This window comes from Lepus europaeus, chromosome 7 (genome assembly GCF_033115175.1).
Source record: "Lepus europaeus isolate LE1 chromosome 7, mLepTim1.pri, whole genome shotgun sequence".
In the NCBI taxonomy this organism is placed as follows: Eukaryota; Metazoa; Chordata; class Mammalia; order Lagomorpha; family Leporidae; genus Lepus; species Lepus europaeus.
Genome location: NC_084833.1, coordinates 60,575,459 through 60,597,143, shown reverse-complemented (window position 1 = coordinate 60,597,143; position 21,685 = coordinate 60,575,459). Strand labels below are relative to the sequence as shown.

At 40.0% G+C, this 21,685-nt stretch overlaps 2 protein-coding genes and 1 pseudogene across 2 annotated transcripts; 1 reads left to right on the top strand and 2 right to left on the bottom strand.

Moving 5' to 3' along the window:
- Positions 1 to 589: 589 nt before the first annotated feature.
- LOC133763817 (olfactory receptor 52R1-like) lies at positions 590 to 1,543 on the bottom strand. The gene has a single exon (XM_062197553.1). It carries the CDS (start codon positions 1,532 to 1,534, stop codon positions 590 to 592), a length of 945 nt encoding a protein of 314 aa, XP_062053537.1. The 5' UTR covers positions 1,535 to 1,543.
- A 10,833-nt stretch (positions 1,544 to 12,376) lies between these two features.
- LOC133765012 (U2 spliceosomal RNA) lies at positions 12,377 to 12,548 on the top strand (annotated as a pseudogene).
- A 7,496-nt stretch (positions 12,549 to 20,044) lies between these two features.
- LOC133763816 (olfactory receptor 52R1-like) lies at positions 20,045 to 20,998 on the bottom strand. The gene has a single exon (XM_062197552.1). The coding sequence runs from the start codon at positions 20,987 to 20,989 to the stop codon at positions 20,045 to 20,047; it is 945 nt and encodes a 314-aa protein (XP_062053536.1). The 5' UTR covers positions 20,990 to 20,998.
- Between the last annotated feature and the right edge of the window lie 687 nt (positions 20,999 to 21,685).

Sequence of the window (21,685 nt, the reverse complement as noted above, 5' to 3'; positions counted from 1 at the left end):
TCCAAAGACAGGAGCCAGGTGCTTGCTCCTGGTCTCCCATGGGGGTGCAGGGGCGAAAGCACTTGGGCCATCCTCTACTGCTTTTCCAGGCTACACCAGAGAGTTGTACTGGAAGAGGAACAACCTGGAGTAGAACCGGCGCCCAAATTGGGTGCCAGCACTGCAGGCAGAGGATTAACCTAGTGCGCCACAGCACCGGCCCATAAAATTTTATTTCTATAAAGAGATTCCCATAGGGGGAAATATATGTATTTTTGATGTAATTTTTCTAAGGTCATTTTAATAAACAAAGTGCTGACATATTTCTACTAATAGTGTAAAAATATTTTTCTTAATAATAGGTTGCATTTTTGTAATATTCACTGATTTACCAGATAAAAAATATATATTGTTTACTGGTGATGATCAACACAAGTCAACAAATTTTGTTATCCATCACATCTTCCATAAACCTCCTGAAAATTCTTATTTCTAGAAGTTGTTCACAGAATTGAGTTCGTGATGATAGATAATGGTCTGGCAACTGTTATTCATTGTGTCCCTAGATCAGTGGGGCAATTGGAGTCAAGGTGATACTGTGAACCTTGGATCAGAGATCTTTCCCAAAACATGCTCTGATAACCCTGTCCCTGATCTGTTTGGTTCTAACTCCATAGATGATGGGGTTGAGCATGGGAGGTACCAGTAGATAGACATTAGCAAACATGATGTGTACCACTCGGGGCACGTGATGGCCAAATCGGTGGGTGAGGAATGTGAAGAGGGCTGGGATATATAAAGCCAAGATTACACAGATATGAGAGGCACATGTGCCAAAAGCCTTAAGGCGGGCTTCACCTGAGGGTAACCGCAGCACAGCTCTCAAAATCATCACATAGGATATACCAATGACAATCATATCAAAGCCACCCACAGAGAAGGCTACAAACAGCCCATATCCACGATTGACCCTTGTATCAGCACACACCAACTTGAGCACAGCCATGTGCTCACAGTATGATTGGGGAATGACCTTGTTGGGGCAGAAGGGCATCCTGGAGACCATGAAGCAGAAGGGGCTCACCCATAGCAGCCCTCTCACCATCACGACTGCCCCCAGTTTAACCACTACAGCTGTGGTCAGGATGCTAGAGTGCCGGAGTGGGAAGCAGATAGCCACATAGCGGTCCAAGGCCATAGCCATGAGGATCCCAGACTCCACTGAAGAGAAGGCATGGATGAAGAACACCTGGATGAGGCAGGCATGATATTCAATCTCATGAGCATGAAACCAGAGTATGGCCAACATTTTTGGTTGAGTAGAGGAGGAGAGAACAAGGTCACTGATAGCCAACATGGCCAGAAAAAGGTACATGGGCTCATGCAATGTGTGGTCAGTTCGGATTATATGAAGGATAATGATATTGCCAACTACAGCCACGAGATACATGACACAGAATGGAAAGGCAATCCAAAATTGGGAATTCTCCAGTCCTGGAATTCCAAGCAGGATGAAGGATGCAGGATGAAAAGAGGTGTTCCCTGAAGCCAACATCAGGTGATGGTTAATGTGTTCTCCATTGAGAAGATCATCCGCTCTCTGTAGAGGGTAATAATTAAATAAATTATTATCATTATTTATAAGTCTTTTGGATGGTGCAATTGGGTATTGGGGTGATGAGGTTTAATGGTAAACTGGAATAATTTTAAGTTTTAATGAATAAAAGTTTATAATCTAAAATTATGCTACTTTTCATTTTTATTCATATTCATGTCATTCAAAATGGAATTAGAACATTCTAGCTTGAAGTGTTATTATGTTTTTAAGAAACAATATTCTTTTGAAGGCAAGATATCCTAAGCTAGATGTGTCATAGTCATGTTTTTCCTTTGTATTCTTTAGACAAAACAGCTGTCTCCCACCAACCCCAGTTTTCCAAACAAGTTCTTTCTGTCCCTTTGTTAAGACATTTGGACACTTTTCAGAGTAGGAAACCCTACTACCAGGACTTGAAAAATGGGTTTTTGCAGTGATGTTGAATTTTCTTTGAAGGTTAAAGAAAACCAACTTACCAATTGTGAATCCGTGAATGAAAAAATATTTTTACTGCATGGAATTTAATATTAGGGATCAGTTAGAGCTAGCTGTACAATGTCAGATCATAAATAATTTAGGCTTCTGGGCTATGCATTCTCTGTTTTATTCAGTTTCACCCTTTTGGTAAAAAAAAGAGCCATAATTGATATATAAATGCATGTGTGTAGCTATGTTTCAATTAAACTTTATATATGAAAATGGGCTGCAATGTATTTGAGTAGCATGTTATAATTTGTTGATGCCTCTGCTGGATGATCAGTTTGTTGTGAGTTCAGCTGTGAGCCTTGCACCTATGTCTTTTTTTCTGAATAGAAATATAATAAACTTTTGTTCAATGAATTAACAGCTCCCATCACTCAGTAGAAACCACCTCGTTAACTGATGAACAATAGCCTTAAATATCCCCATGGAAACCTCTTAACCAGACTTCCATCTATGCCCACAAGACATAATATCTATTTCTCATCCTAGAAATTGCTCTACCCTTCAACATTTTCTCAGTGCTACCCTCTGTTTTAGCCTTTCAGGAACTGATGCTACCTTCTTGTCTCTCTGGTAACCATAACCTACCTCAGAATGAATGAATGGTACATATCTCACTTGGTTCTTAACCAACACCTTTTCACTATTTACCTCATCTGTCCTGTGGCTTGGTTTGAAAATCTTAGCTCTTCCTTCATAACAGAAACACCCACAAATAAGATTGTCCTTTCAAATCCCTTTAACAAATAGCAAGAAGGGGCTAAGAAATGTTTTATTCAACTAGATCAAGTTGTTCTAAAAAATGTTTCATGAACATCTCAGTTCAAGCCTTTTTCTTATTTGCTCTACGTTAAAATTGTATGAGAAAAATGGAGGTTTGATTTTATAAGAATTACTGTAAACTAGAGATATTACCATTTTACCTAGAGAATAGCTACAGGACTGCTCAAAAACAAATACTCCTATTTAGAGTATGACAAAATTAGAACCACATATCCTCTGGAGCCCAGAGGCACTTTTATATCTCTTCTGCCTGGCGTGGTCTTGCCAAAGAGTATCTTCTGTTCTGTTGAGAGAGTATCTTCCTCTTTGATTACCCTTTGCCCATTCTATGTCACCTTTCCATGTGGGGACACAGTGTTCAAGGTCAAAGACACCTATAGAATCATATATAGACCATGCTTCTTCTTGAAAAAAGTACTGGAAAAGGTTCTAGCTTTAGGTAAAATTTCTCAAAGTATATGATCTCTTTTTGCCTTTGGTGGGAATGATATGTTTTGAGGCACAGAACTACAGGCTTTTAAAATTTATTTCTCTAACTCACACAGAAGAGAAAAACAGTTCAGAGAAATTAAGTTATTTTCCACAATCACAGACTAAATAATGTCCTACGTAATGGCCATAGCCAGCACTCTTGGTGGTACACAACTGCCTTAGCTAGATAAAGTTTGGGACTCAGATTCAGGGTGAGCGAAGTAGAGACTGTTATCCTGTCATGAAAAACACAGATACAAAATAGCTTACTTGATTGTATACTGAATTAGAGACACACATACACTTGACACCGGACCTCTGCTACTTTACAGAACTAGAGTTTCTAGAAGAGTCTCCAGGTTGGCTCCTTTGCATCTCTCGTGATACACTGGCTTCTCTGAGATAACATCTTTATTTGCTGGTTCCCATGAGGCTTAATGGAGAACTCACCTATGTTACACTCTATTTTTTGGGGTGATGATTCTACAACCAAATTTCAGTTACCTATATTCTGCAGGCCATTTCAAAAGCCAGTTTCTCCCTTCCCATCCACCAATATCATACATTTCCCATTATTCTTTCCACAGGACAGAGAAACCCACCCACCCATCCCCACCAATAAAAAGATGCCTCTAAGCCTGTCTCATTCTATTATGCTATCCTGTCAGCTCTGATTCTCTGCTCTCAGATTTTCTTTCTTGGGTGGATACTAGAGGAGAAGAGCTTACCTGGAACCCAAGTCTGAAGAGGGAGCTGGAACCCTTGACATGATAATTTCTTTCCTGTCTGTACTTTCTGCTGCTATGCCATGGAATCTTGGGCCTTTGCTGTCAGAAATTCCCTTGTCCGTTTTCCACTACAGACTCATGAACTCAACATAGGCAGAGAGTGACAAGCTAAAAGTCATGTGGCGTTCATAGGGAACTGATCAATGCTTGGACGTTTTTGTCCGATGTGTGAGATTTTCAATATGGGAAACTCGGATCATCCATTTGTTTTGGGCTTAGGCATGCAAATATGTGTCAACTGCATGGTTAGGGAAAAGGAGAATGGCATAATATTTTTCCTTCCCAATAGTCCTTCATTCATATCCTGCTATTAACCTGTTTCTTTCCCTTTATTCCCAGACTGGAATGCTCACAAACAGGGTGCCTAGTGAAAGCTGAAATTAGATCACATCCCTTTCAAACATTATAGGTAGGCTCATGATGCTTTGAACTTAAATTTTCAGGCATGCAAAATTCAACAACCTTGCAAAAGTTATTTGTAGCTTTAGGTTTAGGAGATTTGGTTTCAAGAGCTGTGATTTCAAAATGGAGCTCACCTTTCGTCTGTGAATATGGGCTTATACTTGTCAATGTCACTGGTCTGCTGGACCTTAATTCCTCCACCTATTAGGTGTATGTTGTTGAGTCTACCAGCCAACTTTGCTGCTATAAGTCCCTGGAATCTTGCTGAGAAATAGCTTCAGGGAAATGTCCTTTAGTTCTACCTCAGAAAAAATATCATTTTTTTTAATAAAAAGAAATTTAAACTCTTCTCATTTCAGTGTATTGAAACTATGGTGAGTGAAGACACTGGTGCAGGTGAGATTCAGATCAAATCTACTTTATGGATGTTTTATGCATGGAAGGGTCTTTCTACCATTCTGAGATTTGCCTGAAGGACACAGTGGAATCCTTTTTCTTTCTTTCTTTTTTTTTTTAAATTTATTTGACAGGTAGAGAGAGAGAGAGAGAGAGAGAGAGAGAGAAAGGTCTTCTTCCGTTGATTCACTCCCCAAATGGCCATCACAGCTGGCGCTGTGCCGAACTGAAGCCAGGAGCCAGGTGCTTCTTCCTGGTCTCCCATGTGGGTGCAGGCGCCCAAGCACTTGGGCCATCCTCCACTGCCCTCCCGGACCACAGCAGAGAGCTGGACTGGAAGAGGAGCAGCTGGGACTAGAACTCGGTGCCCATATGGGATGCCGGCGCTGCAGGCGGAGGATTAACCAAGTGAGCCAAGGCGCCGGCCCCTGAAATTCTTGAGTCTTATTTCCATGTGGGATTAAAGATCAATGGTCAATGAAAAAAAAAAAAAAAGAAAAGAAAAAAAAATCAATGGTCATGGATATGTAGACCTGAAGCTCCTATTGAGTTAGCCCTCTGCATAGGCATCGTCTTACCCTCCAGTTTCTTGGCGATTCTCAGAGTCCTTCTTTTCTCTGGGAAGGATAGGAGTGCCTGAGCCATGGGGATTCACTCACCCTGAGCTCTGTTCTGTCTTTGACTAATCTGGGCATTGCCATAAGTGGTTGGAGTAAGCTCCTGGGATCCAGTCTTTGACAGTGACCTCAGGTCAGGGCCTATTTAAAGGACTATATCTGCCCTTCCCCTATCCCCAAGCATTAATTCTCTCCTTCTCCCTAAGCTCCACTGCCCTCTCACTCACACTGGTCTCCTCTGAGACTGGAGACTGCAGTTGTATACATTAACCCATAACTTCTCTCTCTCCTCTGTATACATAAATGCAAAGGTAGGGAATCTGCATATATGTGCATGATTATCTGAAAATGAGCTTATCTGTACACATGTACTGTTTGTGAGGCAGAGTATGCATGTATTTACAACTGAAGGGATATTTTGTGCAGCTTGAAAATGTGTTGATAATTCATGTATGTTGTGTATATATGAGATTTGTTAATAAACGTGTAATTTGTTTAACGGGCTGATTTGCATTTGAGTGTATGTGTATGTATAAGCTTGTGTATCTCTGAAATTATGGACAATTATGTATGTTACATATGCATAATTAGTGTGCTGTCATCATTCTGTGAATGTTGTGTCCTTGATGGCGCACATTTTGTGATGGCCTAACTGCATACCTGAGAGTGTGTGATTGCCTATCTGTATTTTCTCATATGAGCATGTAAATATAAGCAGTATGGTTTGCGGTGCTGGCAAATTATTGGTGCTTCATTGCATAGAGAGGTAGTTCTGCTACCAAAGCCCTGCCAGCTGTCCACTTCTGATATAGTGATTATCTGGAGAGGAGAAGCGAATTCCCTCGGGGATAGTCCATGTCAGAAACCATGAAGCCAGAAGGTCTTCCTCACTCAACCTTGACAGCTAAAGCCTAAAAGGCTCTCACACTCTCATTTCCTAGACTCCTGCTGAAATTCTCTGATTGTATCTTCTCAGCACTCCTGATTTATTTAATTTCAACTTCAATGAGGTGTGAAAGAACGATATGAGGAATAAACATTTAAAAACTGAAAGGAAACATTTATTTTAAGAGTGCAAAACAGTTTTCAGAAGATATGCTTCTTGAAATTAAAAAAAAAAATTCTGAATGCACATTTAAAGGGAAATCACCAAGGTCACCAGGTCTGCATCAATGTGTTTATGGCAGAGAGTCCTCAGCATGTTCTCAAAGGGCATAATTTGTTTTCAGATATAAACATCGTAAAATCACAGATAAAATTGTTTTTGTGAAAGAGTCCAAGTTTACAAGGAATGGTTGAAGTTTTCTTGCTTTGAGGACCAAGCTGCCATTGTTCATTACAATTTTGGTTTTATATCAGGTTGCAAATTATTTTCTTTGTTTATCTTAACTTTAGCATGTGAAGTGCTCACATAATAATGAAAGCAGAACAAAGTTCATGTCCTTTACTTTCTTTTTTTATTCTTTCTTTTTAAAAGAAACTTTTCTCCCTAAATAGAAAGTGACATCTAGGGGCAGGCCCTGTGTTTCTGCGTCTGTTAACTCTTCCAAATATCATGGTGACATCAAACAAGTATAACACCCAGGCTCTCATGAGAGTTACTTCTCAAGTCCTCCAGACCGCTTTTCAACTTTTTGAGCTGGCTGACCGGAAAGAATGTGTGACAGAAACACCAATATTTCCTGATTGACCCTTCTACAGGTCTTTCATCACCATGGCCTTTCTTTCTTTCTTTCTTTTTTTTTTTTTTTTTTTTTTAATTTTTGACAGGCAGAGTGGATAGTGAGAGAGAGAGAGAGACAGAGAGAAAGGTCTTCCTTTTTGCCGTTGGTTCACCCTCCAATGGCCACTGAGGCCGGCGCGCTGTGGCCGGCGCACCGCGCTGATCCCAAGGCAGGAGCCAGGTGCTTCTCCTGGTCTCCCATGCGGGTGCAGGGCCCGAGCACTTGGGCCATCCTCCACTGCACTCTCCGGCCACAGCAGAGAGCTGGACTGGAAGAGGGGCAACTGGGACAGAATCCGGCAACCCGACCGGGACTAGAACCCGGTGTGCTGGCGCCGCAAGGCAGAGGATTAGCCTATTAAGCTGCGGCGCCGGCCACCATGGCCTTTCAAATACTTGCATCTCTGTAGGAAGCAATGAGGGCTCAGGAAACCCTATTGGAGTCCAAAATGATGTGCAAAGAATTCTGGGCAGTATTGAGAGTCTAGGAAATTTTGCAATTTAGAGACAAAGACTAGAAATAGAGGGAAGTGGTGTTCAGAATAGATCCAAGCTGAAGGTTTGGGAGTTAAGTGTGATATCAGCAAGAACTTTGTTAACAAATAATTATTCCTATGAGAAAATATCAAAGCTAATTATGTTACAGAAAGAAAACAGAATTATTATGATTTTTGTGACCCTAAATTTGACATTTTTTGTTTATGGATATTTTATTTTTGTTTCATTCAATATTTTTATTTGGCTAATTTCTATTTTCTAGAAAACAAGTTTTTTGGGTCCTTTAACTTGGCTTCAGCTCCACCATTTTACGGGATCCTCATTTTCTGAGTTCCCTTCTAGCTCTCTTCATAATAGCCATTTATATTTAGAAAGAACTACTTCAAATATGTCTTGATATTTTTACCATCATAGAAACAATTGGAGTAAATACATCAGGGATATTTATAAAGTCCAAAGTTTATAGAAAAGGGACCATAGAAGGCAATGGTTTCCAAGTCCTACTGTTAGTCACTGGAGGAACAAAGAATTCCGTCTTAATCTTCATTATTTTGCCTGGACAAAATCACCATACATCTTGGTGTCCACCACTTTCTCTATGACCAAAACCCTAGATATGGAAATTTACATACTCATAACGAGGCTTCCCAGTTCTAAGTCCCTCACCATCAATAAAACTACAGAAATCACTAGAAAACAACAGACACATTATTCAACTTAATGAAGATTCAGGGGTGTTACTCTCAGACATTCAGGTTGATTTGATCTAGACTGAGATCTTGGCTTCAAATATATTTTAGAAGATTTCCAAATGATTCTAATGTGCTCAACAAGTTACAAGCACTCATCTAGTAGACTGATTTTAATGATATTAAAAAACAAGCAAATGGCCAACAAAGGTGGATGCTGTGCACTGAGCTGATAGTAGATATATGTTGAATGGAGTAGTTAAGAACAAAAATCATGCATTTTGATCTTTGGTTCATCACCAAAATGGTGATGAGTTTGTGGGGGACATTTTTAAAATTTTCATAGTAGAAGGAGGTTTATATTCTTTCCTTAGTAACTCTTTTCACTTCCTCTACTGTCTCCTTGAATATTATATTTCAGATTGTTTTAATTATTTTAATCTTTCATCAGTTTTGTAACCAGTTTTGCCTTCTCTTATTCACTATATTTTGTAAAAATATGTTCCAATTATCTGTTTATATCTCATTATCTATATTATGATGCCTTTTTTTAAATTTATTTATTTATTTGACAGATAGAGTTAAACAGTGAAGGAGAGAGACAGAGAGAAAGGTCTTCCTTCCATTGGTTCACTCCCCAAAAGGCCACTGTAGCCAGATCTATGCCAGTCCGAAGCCAGGAGCCAGGTGCTTCTTCCTGGTCTCCCATGTGGTTACAGGGCCCCAAGGACTTGGGCCATCCTCCACTGCCTCCCGGGGCCACAGCAGAGGAGCAACTGCGACTAGAACCCGGCGCCCATATGGGATGCTTGCACCGCAGGCGGAGGATTAACCAATGAGCCATGGCACTGGCCCCTATGATGCCTTTTTTAACCAGAAATGTCTACGTTGTTTGGTCTTGGTGTTCCAATGCATATATGACAAGCTGTATTTCTAAGTTTATTTACATACATCTTCAGCAGTCAGTGGCATTTGAGTTGGATACAGTGTTCTATGACAATATTTTAGTAGCTGGTTTTCATTTAGTTCTTAAGTAATGCATTTCCATTATTCTAATATATAGATTTTATTTTTATCTCAAATTTTTAACTCAAGTGCAAGTTTTGTAAAATAAAGGCCATTTTATGTTTTTAAAATTTTTAGCTAATGGACTAACCTTATTAATCACATAATCGGTTCTTCATTCATTTTATGTAAGACAATATTTTCATGATTTTTGCCCTCATTCTCTTTTTCCTAGGGAATAGTGTTATTTTCTAATGATTTTTAAATGTATTTTTACACCTTTGCCAATTTTGCGTGCTGTTAATTCCAATAGCTTATGTTGCATTTTGATATATTAAAGGTCAAGTCCTTTCCCATCTTTGTTGTTCTCCATATTGTACTGAATACATTAGCATACTTACAGAACTTATATTTTAAGATCCATCTGTTAGTATCAACTAAATATTTTAAGACTTTTATTATTGACAAAGCTTTGAATTTATATATATTTATAGAAGAATTCACATCTCTTCAGCATTGAGGATTCTTCAATTCAGGAATTAAGGAATAAAGGGCTTTGTGTTTAATCAATTTTTATGGATCTCCCTCTGCCACCAAATGCAAATTTTTGTATTAGCAATACATTTTGTACTTTTTAGGCTTTCTTGAATAAAGTTTTATTTTTATAAAATTTCTCAGTGGTTAATTTTGTGAATAGAGGAAACTATTCATTTGTGATATCTCGTATCTCAGTAAACAATTTTAATAGATTACAGTCTGGGACCAGCATTGGGATGCAAGCAGGTGGAGCCACTGCATGTGACTCCTGCATTCCATATTGGAGTACTGGTGGTTTGAATTTGACTGCTTTACTTCCTGCTCCCTCCTAATGCACTCAGAAAGGCAACCAATGATGGCCCATGTGCTTGGGTCCCTGTCACCCATGCAGAAGACCTAGATGTAGTTCCTGGCTTCCAGCTGCAGCCTGGCCCAGTCTTGGCTATTGTGGTTTTAGAAAGTGAACTGGTGGATGGAAGATATTTCTCTCTCTCTGATGCTCTGCCTTTCAAATAAATAAATAAATCTTTAAAAAAAGGATTGCAGTCTACTCTTTAGGATTTTTTTTCCATAAAAATACAATTAAAACCCAAATAAAATTTTTTTCCCAAAGTAACACAATTTCTTTCTATTTAGTTGTCTTTGTAAATTTACCAGTACTCTTCCATAAAGTGTTGGATAGTAGTGTGATAGTAGATGTGTTGACTTATCACAAGTTTTAATAAAATTAGGTTTGATAGGTCACCATTAAATATGTTAGCTCTGTACTTCTGGAACTTTAATTTTCTTCCTAATATTAATTATTTTTATACTTTGAAAAATTTCCATTAATTTTCTGGAATTTATTTCTCAAAACTTGAGGAAATCATGTTTTTCCTTCTTTATTAAAATAATTTCTTTTTCAATTCCTTGATTTGAATATTTTTTCTTTATTTTAAAAATGTTTATTCATATAAAGAGAAGAGACTTAATGTATTCCATAGATACAGTTCTAAGAAGACAATCACAGTTACCCACACTCCCTTGCTCTCTCTATTCCCCCTCCCTCCCTGTTCTGCCTTCATCAGTTTTTGCAAAAATATAATTTGAATTCACTCTATATTCAAAGGTTTAATTCAACACTAATCATAATATTCACTTTCTTTCATTTACAAGACAATGTCTGCAGTGTCCAAGTGTAGCATTCTTTAAAAGAGTTGGATCTGGTTTGTTAATAAACTCTTTATAGTGTATAAGGTAACTCCTCAAGAAATGCACGGTGATTGAATTAATAGTGACAGCAGTAGATACCTGAAGGTGGAAGATAACATATGGGTTGGTATAGTTAGGAATGATTCTCATGTTTTCTGTCTATTATAGAAAGGGGAAAGGTAATTTTAGAACAAAAAGCAGTATTTCTCCAATGTGTATAATTTTGAAATATGTGTTAAATTTCAGTCATTACAAGGTCATGGTTCCTTTGGGATTCTCCTGTCAGGCTTGGAGAATTTTTTTAGCTAGTCTGCAATATTCTATTTTTTTTTTTTGACATTTATGTATGCCCAGTTTTGTTGCCATTCATTGTATTTTCACAGTATGATTCTTTTTTTTTTTTTTTCTTTTTGACAGGCAGAGTGGACAGTGAGAGAGAGACAGAGAGAAAGGTCTTCCTTTTGCCGTTGGTTCACCCTCCAATGGCCGCTGCACGCTGATCCAAAACCAGGAGCCAGGTGCTTCTCCTGGTCTCCCATGTGGGTGCAGGACTCAAGGACTTGGGCTATCCTCCGCTGCCTTCCCGGGCCACAGCAGAAAGCTGGACTGGAAGAGGGGCACCTGGGATAGAATCCGTTCCCCGACCAGGACTAGAACCCGGGGTGCCAGCGCCACAGGTGGAGGATTAGCCTATTAAGCCACAGCGCCGGCCTACAGTATGATTTTTAAAAGCAGATATTATGATAGCGAGTTTGGAAACCAGGGATGAATATTTTTTGTCAGAATTAGACATAGTAGGTCTTTGGTTTTGTTCAGATCAAATAAGGTAAAGAAGACTTCAGAACCCAGCCTAACTAGTTTCAAAACAAAAGAGTAATCAAAACATTTTGTAAAGTAGATTTAGGCAAGATGTAAAGTAAGGAGAACTCTTGTTCATTGCTGATGAGATTATAAATTGGTGAAGTCATTGGGAAAAACAATATGGAGCTTCCTGAAAAAAATAAAAAAAGAAAATTACTCTGTGATTGCATCATCCCACTACTGGGTATAGGTTCAAAGGCAATAAAATTCTTTTGTCAAAGAGATATCTTTAATCTCATGTCTGTTATAGCATTATTCGTAATAGACAAGATATAAGAATAACCTCAGTGTCTGTCAAAAGATGAATGGTTGAAGAAAATGTGATAGAATGTCATTCAGCTTTAAAAAGCAAAAAAATCGCTTCTCAGCCTTTTGGCTAAGATCAAGTGTAGTATCTGTTCTTATCAGTTTAAAAAAGCAAGAAAATCGTGTGTTTCACTACAATATGGATGAACTTGCTGGACACTATACTTAGTGAAATATGCCAGACAAGCAAATACAAGTATTATTTCAAAAAGTAAAACTCATGGAAACAGAATAGAAGAGTGATTGAGCTGGTTGTGGAAATAAATAAATAAGAATAGACAGATAATACTTAAAAATATTATGGTCTTCAAAAGGGAAAACAGGAGTTCTTCCTAGAGATATTAATCAGAGAGATTATTATGATGCGTAAGTATCTTAACAGTTAAGAATGAAGAAGTTGAATTTTAAATAAAGTTGTAGAATTATTTATGCAGTATGGTATCATGTAGTTTTTTTACTATTATTTATTTTTATTTATTTGAAAGAGAGAAAGAGAGGTAGAGAAAAGAGAGAGAGAGAGGAAGAGAGAGAGATGCTGGAGATGCCAGAGTTGGGCCAGGCCTAATCCAGGAACCAGGAGCTCCATGCAGGTGTCCTACATGGCTGGCAGAGGCCCAAATACTTGAGCCATCACTGCTGCCTCTGAGCATACACATTAACAGGAATTCTGGATCAGAAGTGGAGGTGGGACTCAAAACCAGGCAGTCTGATATAGAGATGTTAATGTCCCAAGTGACATGTTAACCCCTGTGCCACAGCACCTGCCCCCATCATGTGCGTTTTAAAAACCTCTCAAAGTCCTTTCCATCTCTATATAGTTGTATTTGCATGTCAGTGCCTACCAATACTCCTAGAGGAGTTAAATTGATTTGATCAGAACAGTAATGGCTTTGGTCAGGGACATGATACCGAATCAAAGATAATTATAAGATAACCTTGGTCTCAACTCTAACGCTTTATTTTTTTCTTTGTAAGATGTGTGCTCATATACAATGAGTAACAATCAATTAATTCTATAAACACTACTGCAGGTTTTTTTCTCCTGAGGCTTTTAATTTGCATCATTCTCATTGGTTTTCCTGTTGCCACTTCTTCTGCCATCCAATCCTTCTTCTGCATAGATTCCACAGTAATAGTCCTCATTTGCTCTTTGATGATATGGCTGTGGCACCGGTCCTTACACCACTTACTTTTCCATTGCTTCAAAATAAAGAACACAATGTGGTTATAAAATCTCCTCACCATCTGGTCCCTGACAATCATTAGTTCCAAACTATTCCTGTTGTATTTCTTTCCATGCACCTAAGCCTTCAAGAACTTCTGTGATCTTGCAGGTATTCATTGATTTTTTTTTACACGTGGAACTTCTTTCTCCCTCTCTGCATCACCATTTTCATTCCATTATGGTGGTCTAACTCAGGATTTATTTCTCTTTCCTGAACCTCCGGTGACCACCTTTCCTCAAACACACAGCCTGGGATGGGTTATTTACCTGCTCTTATTACTCTAGGGCACATACTGTGATATTGTTCTTGTCAGTCTTATTAATTTTTCCTATTATTTCTTTCTCCTCAATGGTCTATTGCTTACTTCAAAGACAATTCATTATGAATCCAGTTCTTCATTTGTGTTGACTCCATTCAAATTGGTTTCATGGATATTTTACACTTGTAGTTAGTACCTTTGAATTCTATCTAAATTTTCTCTTGCATTTTATCCCCTTTTTAAATTGTACAGCCAGTCTTCTTACTCCTTCCTCTATGTTTCCCCATCTACCTCCTTTGCACACATCATCTGTTTCTAAAAAATGTTATTCTTTCCTTTACTGGAGTCCTTTTGTCCTAACACATTTATTTTATTTTATTTTATTTTTTATTTAGTTGAAATTTAGAGTTACAGAGAGGCAGAGGCAGAGAGAGAGAGAGAGGTCTTCCATCCACTGGTTCACTCCCCAGGTGACCACAATGGCGGGAGCTGTGCTGATCCAAAGCTAGGAGCCAGGAGTTTCTTCCAGGCCTCTCACATGGGTGCAAGGTCCCAAGGATTTGGGCCATCTTCCACTGCTTTCCCAGGCCATACCAGAGAGCCAGATTAGAAGTAGAGCAGTGGGAACTTGAACTGGCACCCATATGGGATGCCAGCACTGAGGATGGCAGCTTTACCCACTACGCCATAGTGCTCCCCCCCCCCCCCCCATTTCTAGTGCTCACCCTCTCTTTGCAACTCTTGCGGTTTCTGTTGTTTGCTGGACATATCCCCTGGACAGGGTTTCTGAGTGCCTGGACTCAGAAGCAATTAGAAGAACAGAGGCTTCAGGTACAAATCATACATTTCATAGAACATTTCATTAAAAACAAGTTGAGTGTATTTACCATCTGATATATTTTTTTCATTTTAATGTGATATTAATCCAAAGAGAACAAATTCCATATTGTTCATAGGTACAATTCTACGAACATAATGGTGTTCCTTCCTTTCTCCCTCCCTCCCACTTTCTCTCTCTCTGTTTCATTTTAAGATAACACATTTTTAATTTACAATGCAATCAAAGGCTTAATGCTCCACCGAATTAATTCAGCAGGTAAAAGTAAAAAGACCCTAATTCAGCCAGAGTATATGCAAGGGCTATACACAATAATCAAATGGAAAGATGACCATTTCACCCATATACATATACAGTAAACTAAAATAATTACAGATTAGTTCTTTTTTTAAAAAAAAGATTTATTTATTTATTTGAAAGTCAGAGTTACACAGAGAGATAAGGAGAGGCAGAGACAGAGAGAGGTCTTCCATCCGCTGGTTCACTCCCCAGATGGCCTCAATGACTGGAACTGTGCCAATCTGAAGCCAGGAGCCAAGAGCTTCTTCTGGGTCTCCCACAAAGGTGCAGGAGTCCAAGGACTTGGGCCATCTTCTACTGCTTTCCCAGGCCATAGCAGAGAGCTGAATCAGAAGAGGAGCAGCCAGGAATAGAACCAGTGCCCATATGGGATGCTGGTGCTTCAGGCCAGGGTTTTAACCCTCTGTGCCACAGCACTGGCCCCAGATTAGCTCTCTTGATCTCTCTCTCTCTCTTATGCTCTCCTTCTCTTTCTCACCCTCTCCCCTGGCCCAGCGGGCCTCCCCCACCTGACAGTAAACCTTTCCTCCAACTCTGGTGTTTGTTTTGTGGAGGCCTTACATTGGTGCCGTGACTCAGATCCAGGTTCCGTCATTGACTTTGCTCTCCGCTCGGGATTTGACCTGCCTTGGGGTCCTGGATTTCTGCCAGTCACAAAACATGCCCCTGGGACTCCTTCCACGCCACTGAACACTTGATGATCTCCATCCACACACCGGCATTTCAAATCCTTAGTTAAGTTGCGGAATGAGAGATTCTCACAATAATCTCCACTGTGGATTGTGGTTCTTCTCTGCTTAATCTCGAAGTCCTGGTACTGGGCACCATGACTCCTATGGCTTCATGCCTCTACAGACTTTGAGCAACAGTGAGTGTGGGTGATGACTCAAGCTCCTGTTTCCCTTCTATGGGCTAGGCCCTGGGATCCAGTGGATGTATGGGTGATGACCCCTGCCCTCTGTTTCCATCTCATGCTGTGGGACAGCCATGATCTCTAGGATGCCTGATATCTGCTGATCCAACTCTACAGGTTGCCATGGGAACTGCTTCCTCCCATATTCTACCCAACCCTCCTCTCTGTTATCTCCTGCTTTGACAACTCAGTCCAAATGGTTGTTTGATGACATGTTTAACCCCAACATTACTGGGATCTCTACCACTTCTGTGAGCGTTTGGAAAAGTGGAAGCTTTCCTATGTCTAAGCTTTCTCCAGCTCAAACTCTCCACTTCCAAAGATCTCACCCAAAGGGCCAATACCCCTTTCTTCTAAGTTTGTGTCATGTTCTCACTGTCTTGGCTCACTGTACCTTCCCCCTCCCGCCCAGGACTTCTGACCAAATCTCAGAATTAGGCCTTGTCCAAAGTCTATTCCCCTATCTTATCAATGATCTTCCCTAACACCCTCCTCCTGGAGAAGCAAATGCAACTTTAAGAATATATAACAAGGGTTCTCTCCATGGTTTCACCCTCCAGCCCTCATCCTCCAACTGGTCTTTGCCCCTCTCTCTCTTGTTCCAATTTTGCCATAAGAATAGAAAGGGAATGATGATTCCATCTTTCAGAGCTCCCTCTTTAGGGAAAAACTAAGTAGGTATCCTAACCTTTTGATGGCTCTTTCATTTTACATGAGTAAGTAAGACAGGATAATGAGGTCTTTTGATCGTTTTTGTCCCTGCCTTTTAACTGAATACCAAGCTGAGCTGCCTGCCAGGTCTCCCCAGTTCCTAAAAACTTAATTCCTTGGTTTCATTATGGAGCATTTCCTAGACTGGCCCTTCAAACAAGCCAGCTCACCGGGTTAATAACTATTTTCAGACACATCTTCTTTTCCATAATTTCCCCTTTTTCTTTCTTTTTTTTTTTTTTATTTTTGACAGGCAGAGTGGACAGTGAGAGAGAGAGAGACAGAGAAAGGTCTTCCTTTTGCCGTTGGTTCACCCTCTAATGGCCGCCGCAGTAGCGCGCTGCGGCCGGTGCACCGCGCTGTTCCGATGGCAGGAGCCAGGTGCTTATCCTGGTCTCCCATGGGGTGCAGAGCCCAAACACTTGGGCCATCCTCCACTGCACTCCCTGGCCACAGCAGAGAGCTGGCCTGGAAGAGGGGCAGGAGCCAGGTGCTTATCCTGGTCTCCCATGGGGTGCAGAGCCCAAACACTTGGGCCATCCTCCACTGCACTCCCTGGCCACAGCAGAGAGCTGGCCTGGAAGAGGGACAACCGGGACAGGATCGGTGCCCCGACCGGGACTAGAACCCGGTGTGCCGGTGCCGCAAGGCGGAGGATTAGCCTGTTGAGCCACGGCGCCGGCCTAATTTCCCCTTTTTCTTTCACCTATCAGATTCTCCTCCTTAAAATATCTCTCTGCGGCCAGCGCCGAGGCTCAATAGGCTAATCCTCCGCCTGCTGCGCTGGCACACCGGGTTCTAGTCCCAGTCAGGGCACCGGATTCTGTCCCAGTTCCTCCTCTTCCTGTCCAGCTCTCTGCTGTGGCCCGGGAGTGCAGTGGAGGATGGCCCAGGTCCTTGGGCCCGTCACCCGCATGGGAGACGGGGAGAAGCACCTGGCTCCTGGCTTTGGATTGGCGCGGTAGGCCGGCCGCAGCGCACCGGCCACAGCGCGCCTGCCGCAGTGGCCACTGTGGGGTGAACCAATGGTAAAGGAAGACCTTTCTCTCTGTCTCTCTCTCACTGTCCACTCTGCCTGTTAAAAAAAAAAAAAAGAAAAAAAATCTCTGTAACCATCTACTCTGATGGATGCTCTCCACTATTAAACCAAACAATAATGGTGAACAAACTCCAGTGGACTTCTTGTCCCTGGCACATCAGCCCCTAGCCCACCTTTGGGACCTGCCTTGTAGCTGCTTGAACTTTTGTTTCAGAGGCAGTCCCAAATGGCTGTTGACTAGAGCATCATTGGCCTAAGGTGTTCTTAGGGTAAAAAGCAACTGTAACTAGAAATTGGGTTTGAAGAAATTTTTCTCTATGAATCTAGGAAGATCACTGCCTTTAAAAATATTGCTTTGTAACTTGCCAATCTTATTTTTCAATTCGTTTTAACAAGTTTTTGATAATAGAGCCATGGGTAATCAGTATTCGCTGAAGTCCCTAAGGTAGATTTTGCAGTCTCTGGTTTAATGTCATTGATTTATAGCTAGAGGTTTATAAAAGGAGTATAATTCCCTATGAATGCAATTTTGACCTTAATTTGTATATGGTTATAATATAATATCAACATCTTAGGTCATTGAGGTGTAACTGCTAAATGTGCATTTGGTAAAGGCAAATGAGATAAATGTGTCTAAATGTAAACTTACGTAATCTTAGCACCTTAAATTCTATAGAAAACCTAATATAAATACATTTTCATAAACTATTTATGAAAAATAGTTCAACACTGCTTAAAAGTAACTAAGGCTGATGCGTTACCTTATTTAGAAAATGTTGTCCAGGGGCCAGCGCTGTGGCTCACTTGGTTAATCCTCTGCCTGCAGTGCTGGCATCCCATATAGGCCCCGATTCTAGTCCCAGTTGCTCCTCTTTCAGTCCAGCTCTCTGCTGTGGCCCCGGGAGAGAAGTGGAGGATGGCCCAAGTGCTTGGGCGCCTGCACCCGCATGGGAGACCTGGAAGAAACACCTGGCTCCTGGCTTCGGATCAGTGCAGCGCTGGCTGTAGTGGCTATTTGGGGAGTGAATCAACGGAAGGAAGACCTTTCTCTCTGTCTCTCTCTCTCACTGTCTATAACCCTAACTGTCAAATAAAAAAAAAAAAAAAAGAAAATGTTGTTTTAATTTGGATACAAAAACTATTAATCTATTTCTCTTTGACATAGAATTCAGAATCTGATCCTCTGTTAAAGCAATGAGTTAAAGTAATCTATTACATTCTTTTAATGTCTCTGTTAGGTTCTAATTGTTTAAAAACAACTGAGTTTTAAAGGAGCTATGATTTAACTGTGCAACACTGATTCCTATAAGTAGCTTCAGAAGAGAATTTTCCTCTTAATTTTTTACCCTAAATTTCTCCTTCATTCTGAAACCCATTGTCCTTAGGGAATAAAAACTTTTGGAAAAGGGAAACAAACTTCACCCAATCCTCATTGTTAACAGTATCAAGAAGTTGTGACCCGGCAGCAATTTTACACCTAGATTTTTAGCTTTTGTGGATCTTAGTCTATTCCATGATCCATTTTACTCTCAAATTGTCCATGCCATCCTGCCATTTCCCTAAGCTTTGGCACTTATTCAACCTTTTCTGTATGCTTTCATTATTATTTTAATTACCTTTTACTCATACTTTAATTAAACTTCATCAATTGAGGTTAATTTTTCAAAAACACAAAAGTAAAAATAAAAAATGAAAAGCCCACAACTTCACTAATCCACATAGTTATGATGGCATTGGCATGCATTTCCCAAAATGTGTTCTCTACCTATTTACTCCTTTTCAGAATTGGCATTAAACACTATGGACAATTGTTTTTTCCCTTCTGTTTCAATATAATATTATATCTTGATCACTTTTCAAATGTTCAGACACTTTTTGTAAATACAACAAGTAAAGACAGATGATTTCAGTTGTACATTGCTTCAGCTAGTTTCTTTTAGGACAGTAATTGAATGATTTTCGGTTTTATTTTTATAAATAATGATTTTAGGTATGTTTCTATACATGTTTCTGTTCTCAAAATTCTATTTCTATAAAGAAATTGATAAACTGGAAAATAAATATATATACTTCCTAACTGATACAAATTTCTAAATTCCTTTTAAACAATGTACCAAGTATACTTCTGAAAGAAAAATTATTCTTTTACCTTAATAATATCTTGATAATAATTTATTATATAGGTACTAGATGACAAATTATTTTCCTGTGATGACGAACAAAGGTTGACAAAGTTTTGTCATCTGTCACGTCTCTCAGAGTGCTCATTGTATTCTGAAAATTGTTTTGCTTGTTTCCTGAGGGCTGCAGTGCCTGGGTCAGTTGTTCACAGAGATGACATTGTGATGATATGCAACAGCCTGAGAAACTTTTTCACTATGTCCTTTGATCAGTGGAGCAGATGGAGTCATGGTGATGCAGTTACCCTTGATTCAGGGGTCTTTCCCCCAACATGCTCGGATAACCCTGTCCCTGATCTGTTTGGTTCTAACTCCATAGATGATGGGGTTGAGCATGGGAGGTACCAGTAGATAGACATTAGCAAACATGATGTGTACCACTCGGGGCACGTGATGGCCAAATCGGTGGGTGAGGAATGTGAAGAGGGCTGGGATATATAAAGCCAAGATTACACAGATATGAGAGGCACATGTGCCAAAAGCCTTAAGGCGGGCTTCACCTGAGGGTAACCGCAGCACAGCTCTCAAAATCATCACGTAGGATATACCAATGACAATTATATCAAAGCCAACCACAGAGAAGGCTACAAACAGCCCATATCCACGATTGACCCTTGTATCAGCACACACCAACTTGAGCACAGCCATGTGCTCACAGTATGATTGGGGAATGATCTTGTTGGGGCAGAAGGGCATCCTGGAGACCATGAAGCAGAAGGGGCTCACCCATAGCAGCCCTCTCACCATCACGACTGCCCCCAGTTTAACCACTACAGCTGTGGTCAGGATGCTAGAGTGCCGGAGTGGGAAGCAGATAGCCACGTAGCGGTCCAAGGCCATAGCCATGAGGATCCCAGACTCCACTGAAGAGAAGGCATGGATGAAGAACACCTGGATGAGGCAAGCATGATATTCAATCTCATGAGCATGAAACCAGAGTATGGCCAACATTTTTGGCTGAGTAGAGGAGGAGAGGACTAAATCAGTGATAGCCAACATGGCCAGAAAAAGGTACATGGGCTCATGCAATGTGTGGTCAGTTCGGATTATATGAAGGATAATGATATTGCCAACTGTGGCTACAACATACATAATACAGAATGGAAAGGCAATCCAAAACTGGGAATTCTCTAGTCCTGGAATTCCAAGCAGGATGAAGGATGCAGGATGAGAAGAGCTGTTTGCTGACGTCAACATCAAGTGATGGTTAATATGCTCTCCATTGGGAAGGTCATGTACTCTCTGCAGATGATAACAGTCCAAGTGATTACTATTGTTATTCATTTCTTTCATATAATATGTCTAAGAGGTTAATTGGGTTTTATTTATTGATTTAGTTATTTTTATAATAGTCCAAGTAATTATTATTATTCAATAGACTTTCATATGATACACTTGGGCTATAAGGCTATTAGGTTTAATTTCAAACTGTTTTAATAAATAAAACTTTGCAACAGGAAATCGTGTTACACATTGTAGTTTATTTATAGTTGTATTGTTCAAAACAGGGTGAGTCATACTAATATCAAGTATAATTAGATTTTAAGAATTGATAGCTTTTATTAAAGTAGAGTACGGTGATGCAAATACTTTCTGACAGATAATATTGTAGGATTTTTTCTATTATGTAGAACTAACAGTATGTTCTGTCTTTCTCATAGTTTCTTCTTATCCCTCTGTTATGCCACTTAGGTGACTTTTCAGGATAGGAAGTCAGCCTGGCTTAAAATTTGATAGAAATCTAAGTAGTGGTCTTGAGTTACCTTTACCTCTATTGCTGTTAATATAAGGGTTTGGACTGGAAGAAAACTCAGAACAATTGCACATCTGCAACTGAAGAATTACCCTTAGTGTTTAGAACCTCCTAGATTAGGTGTCAGCAAACATAAATAT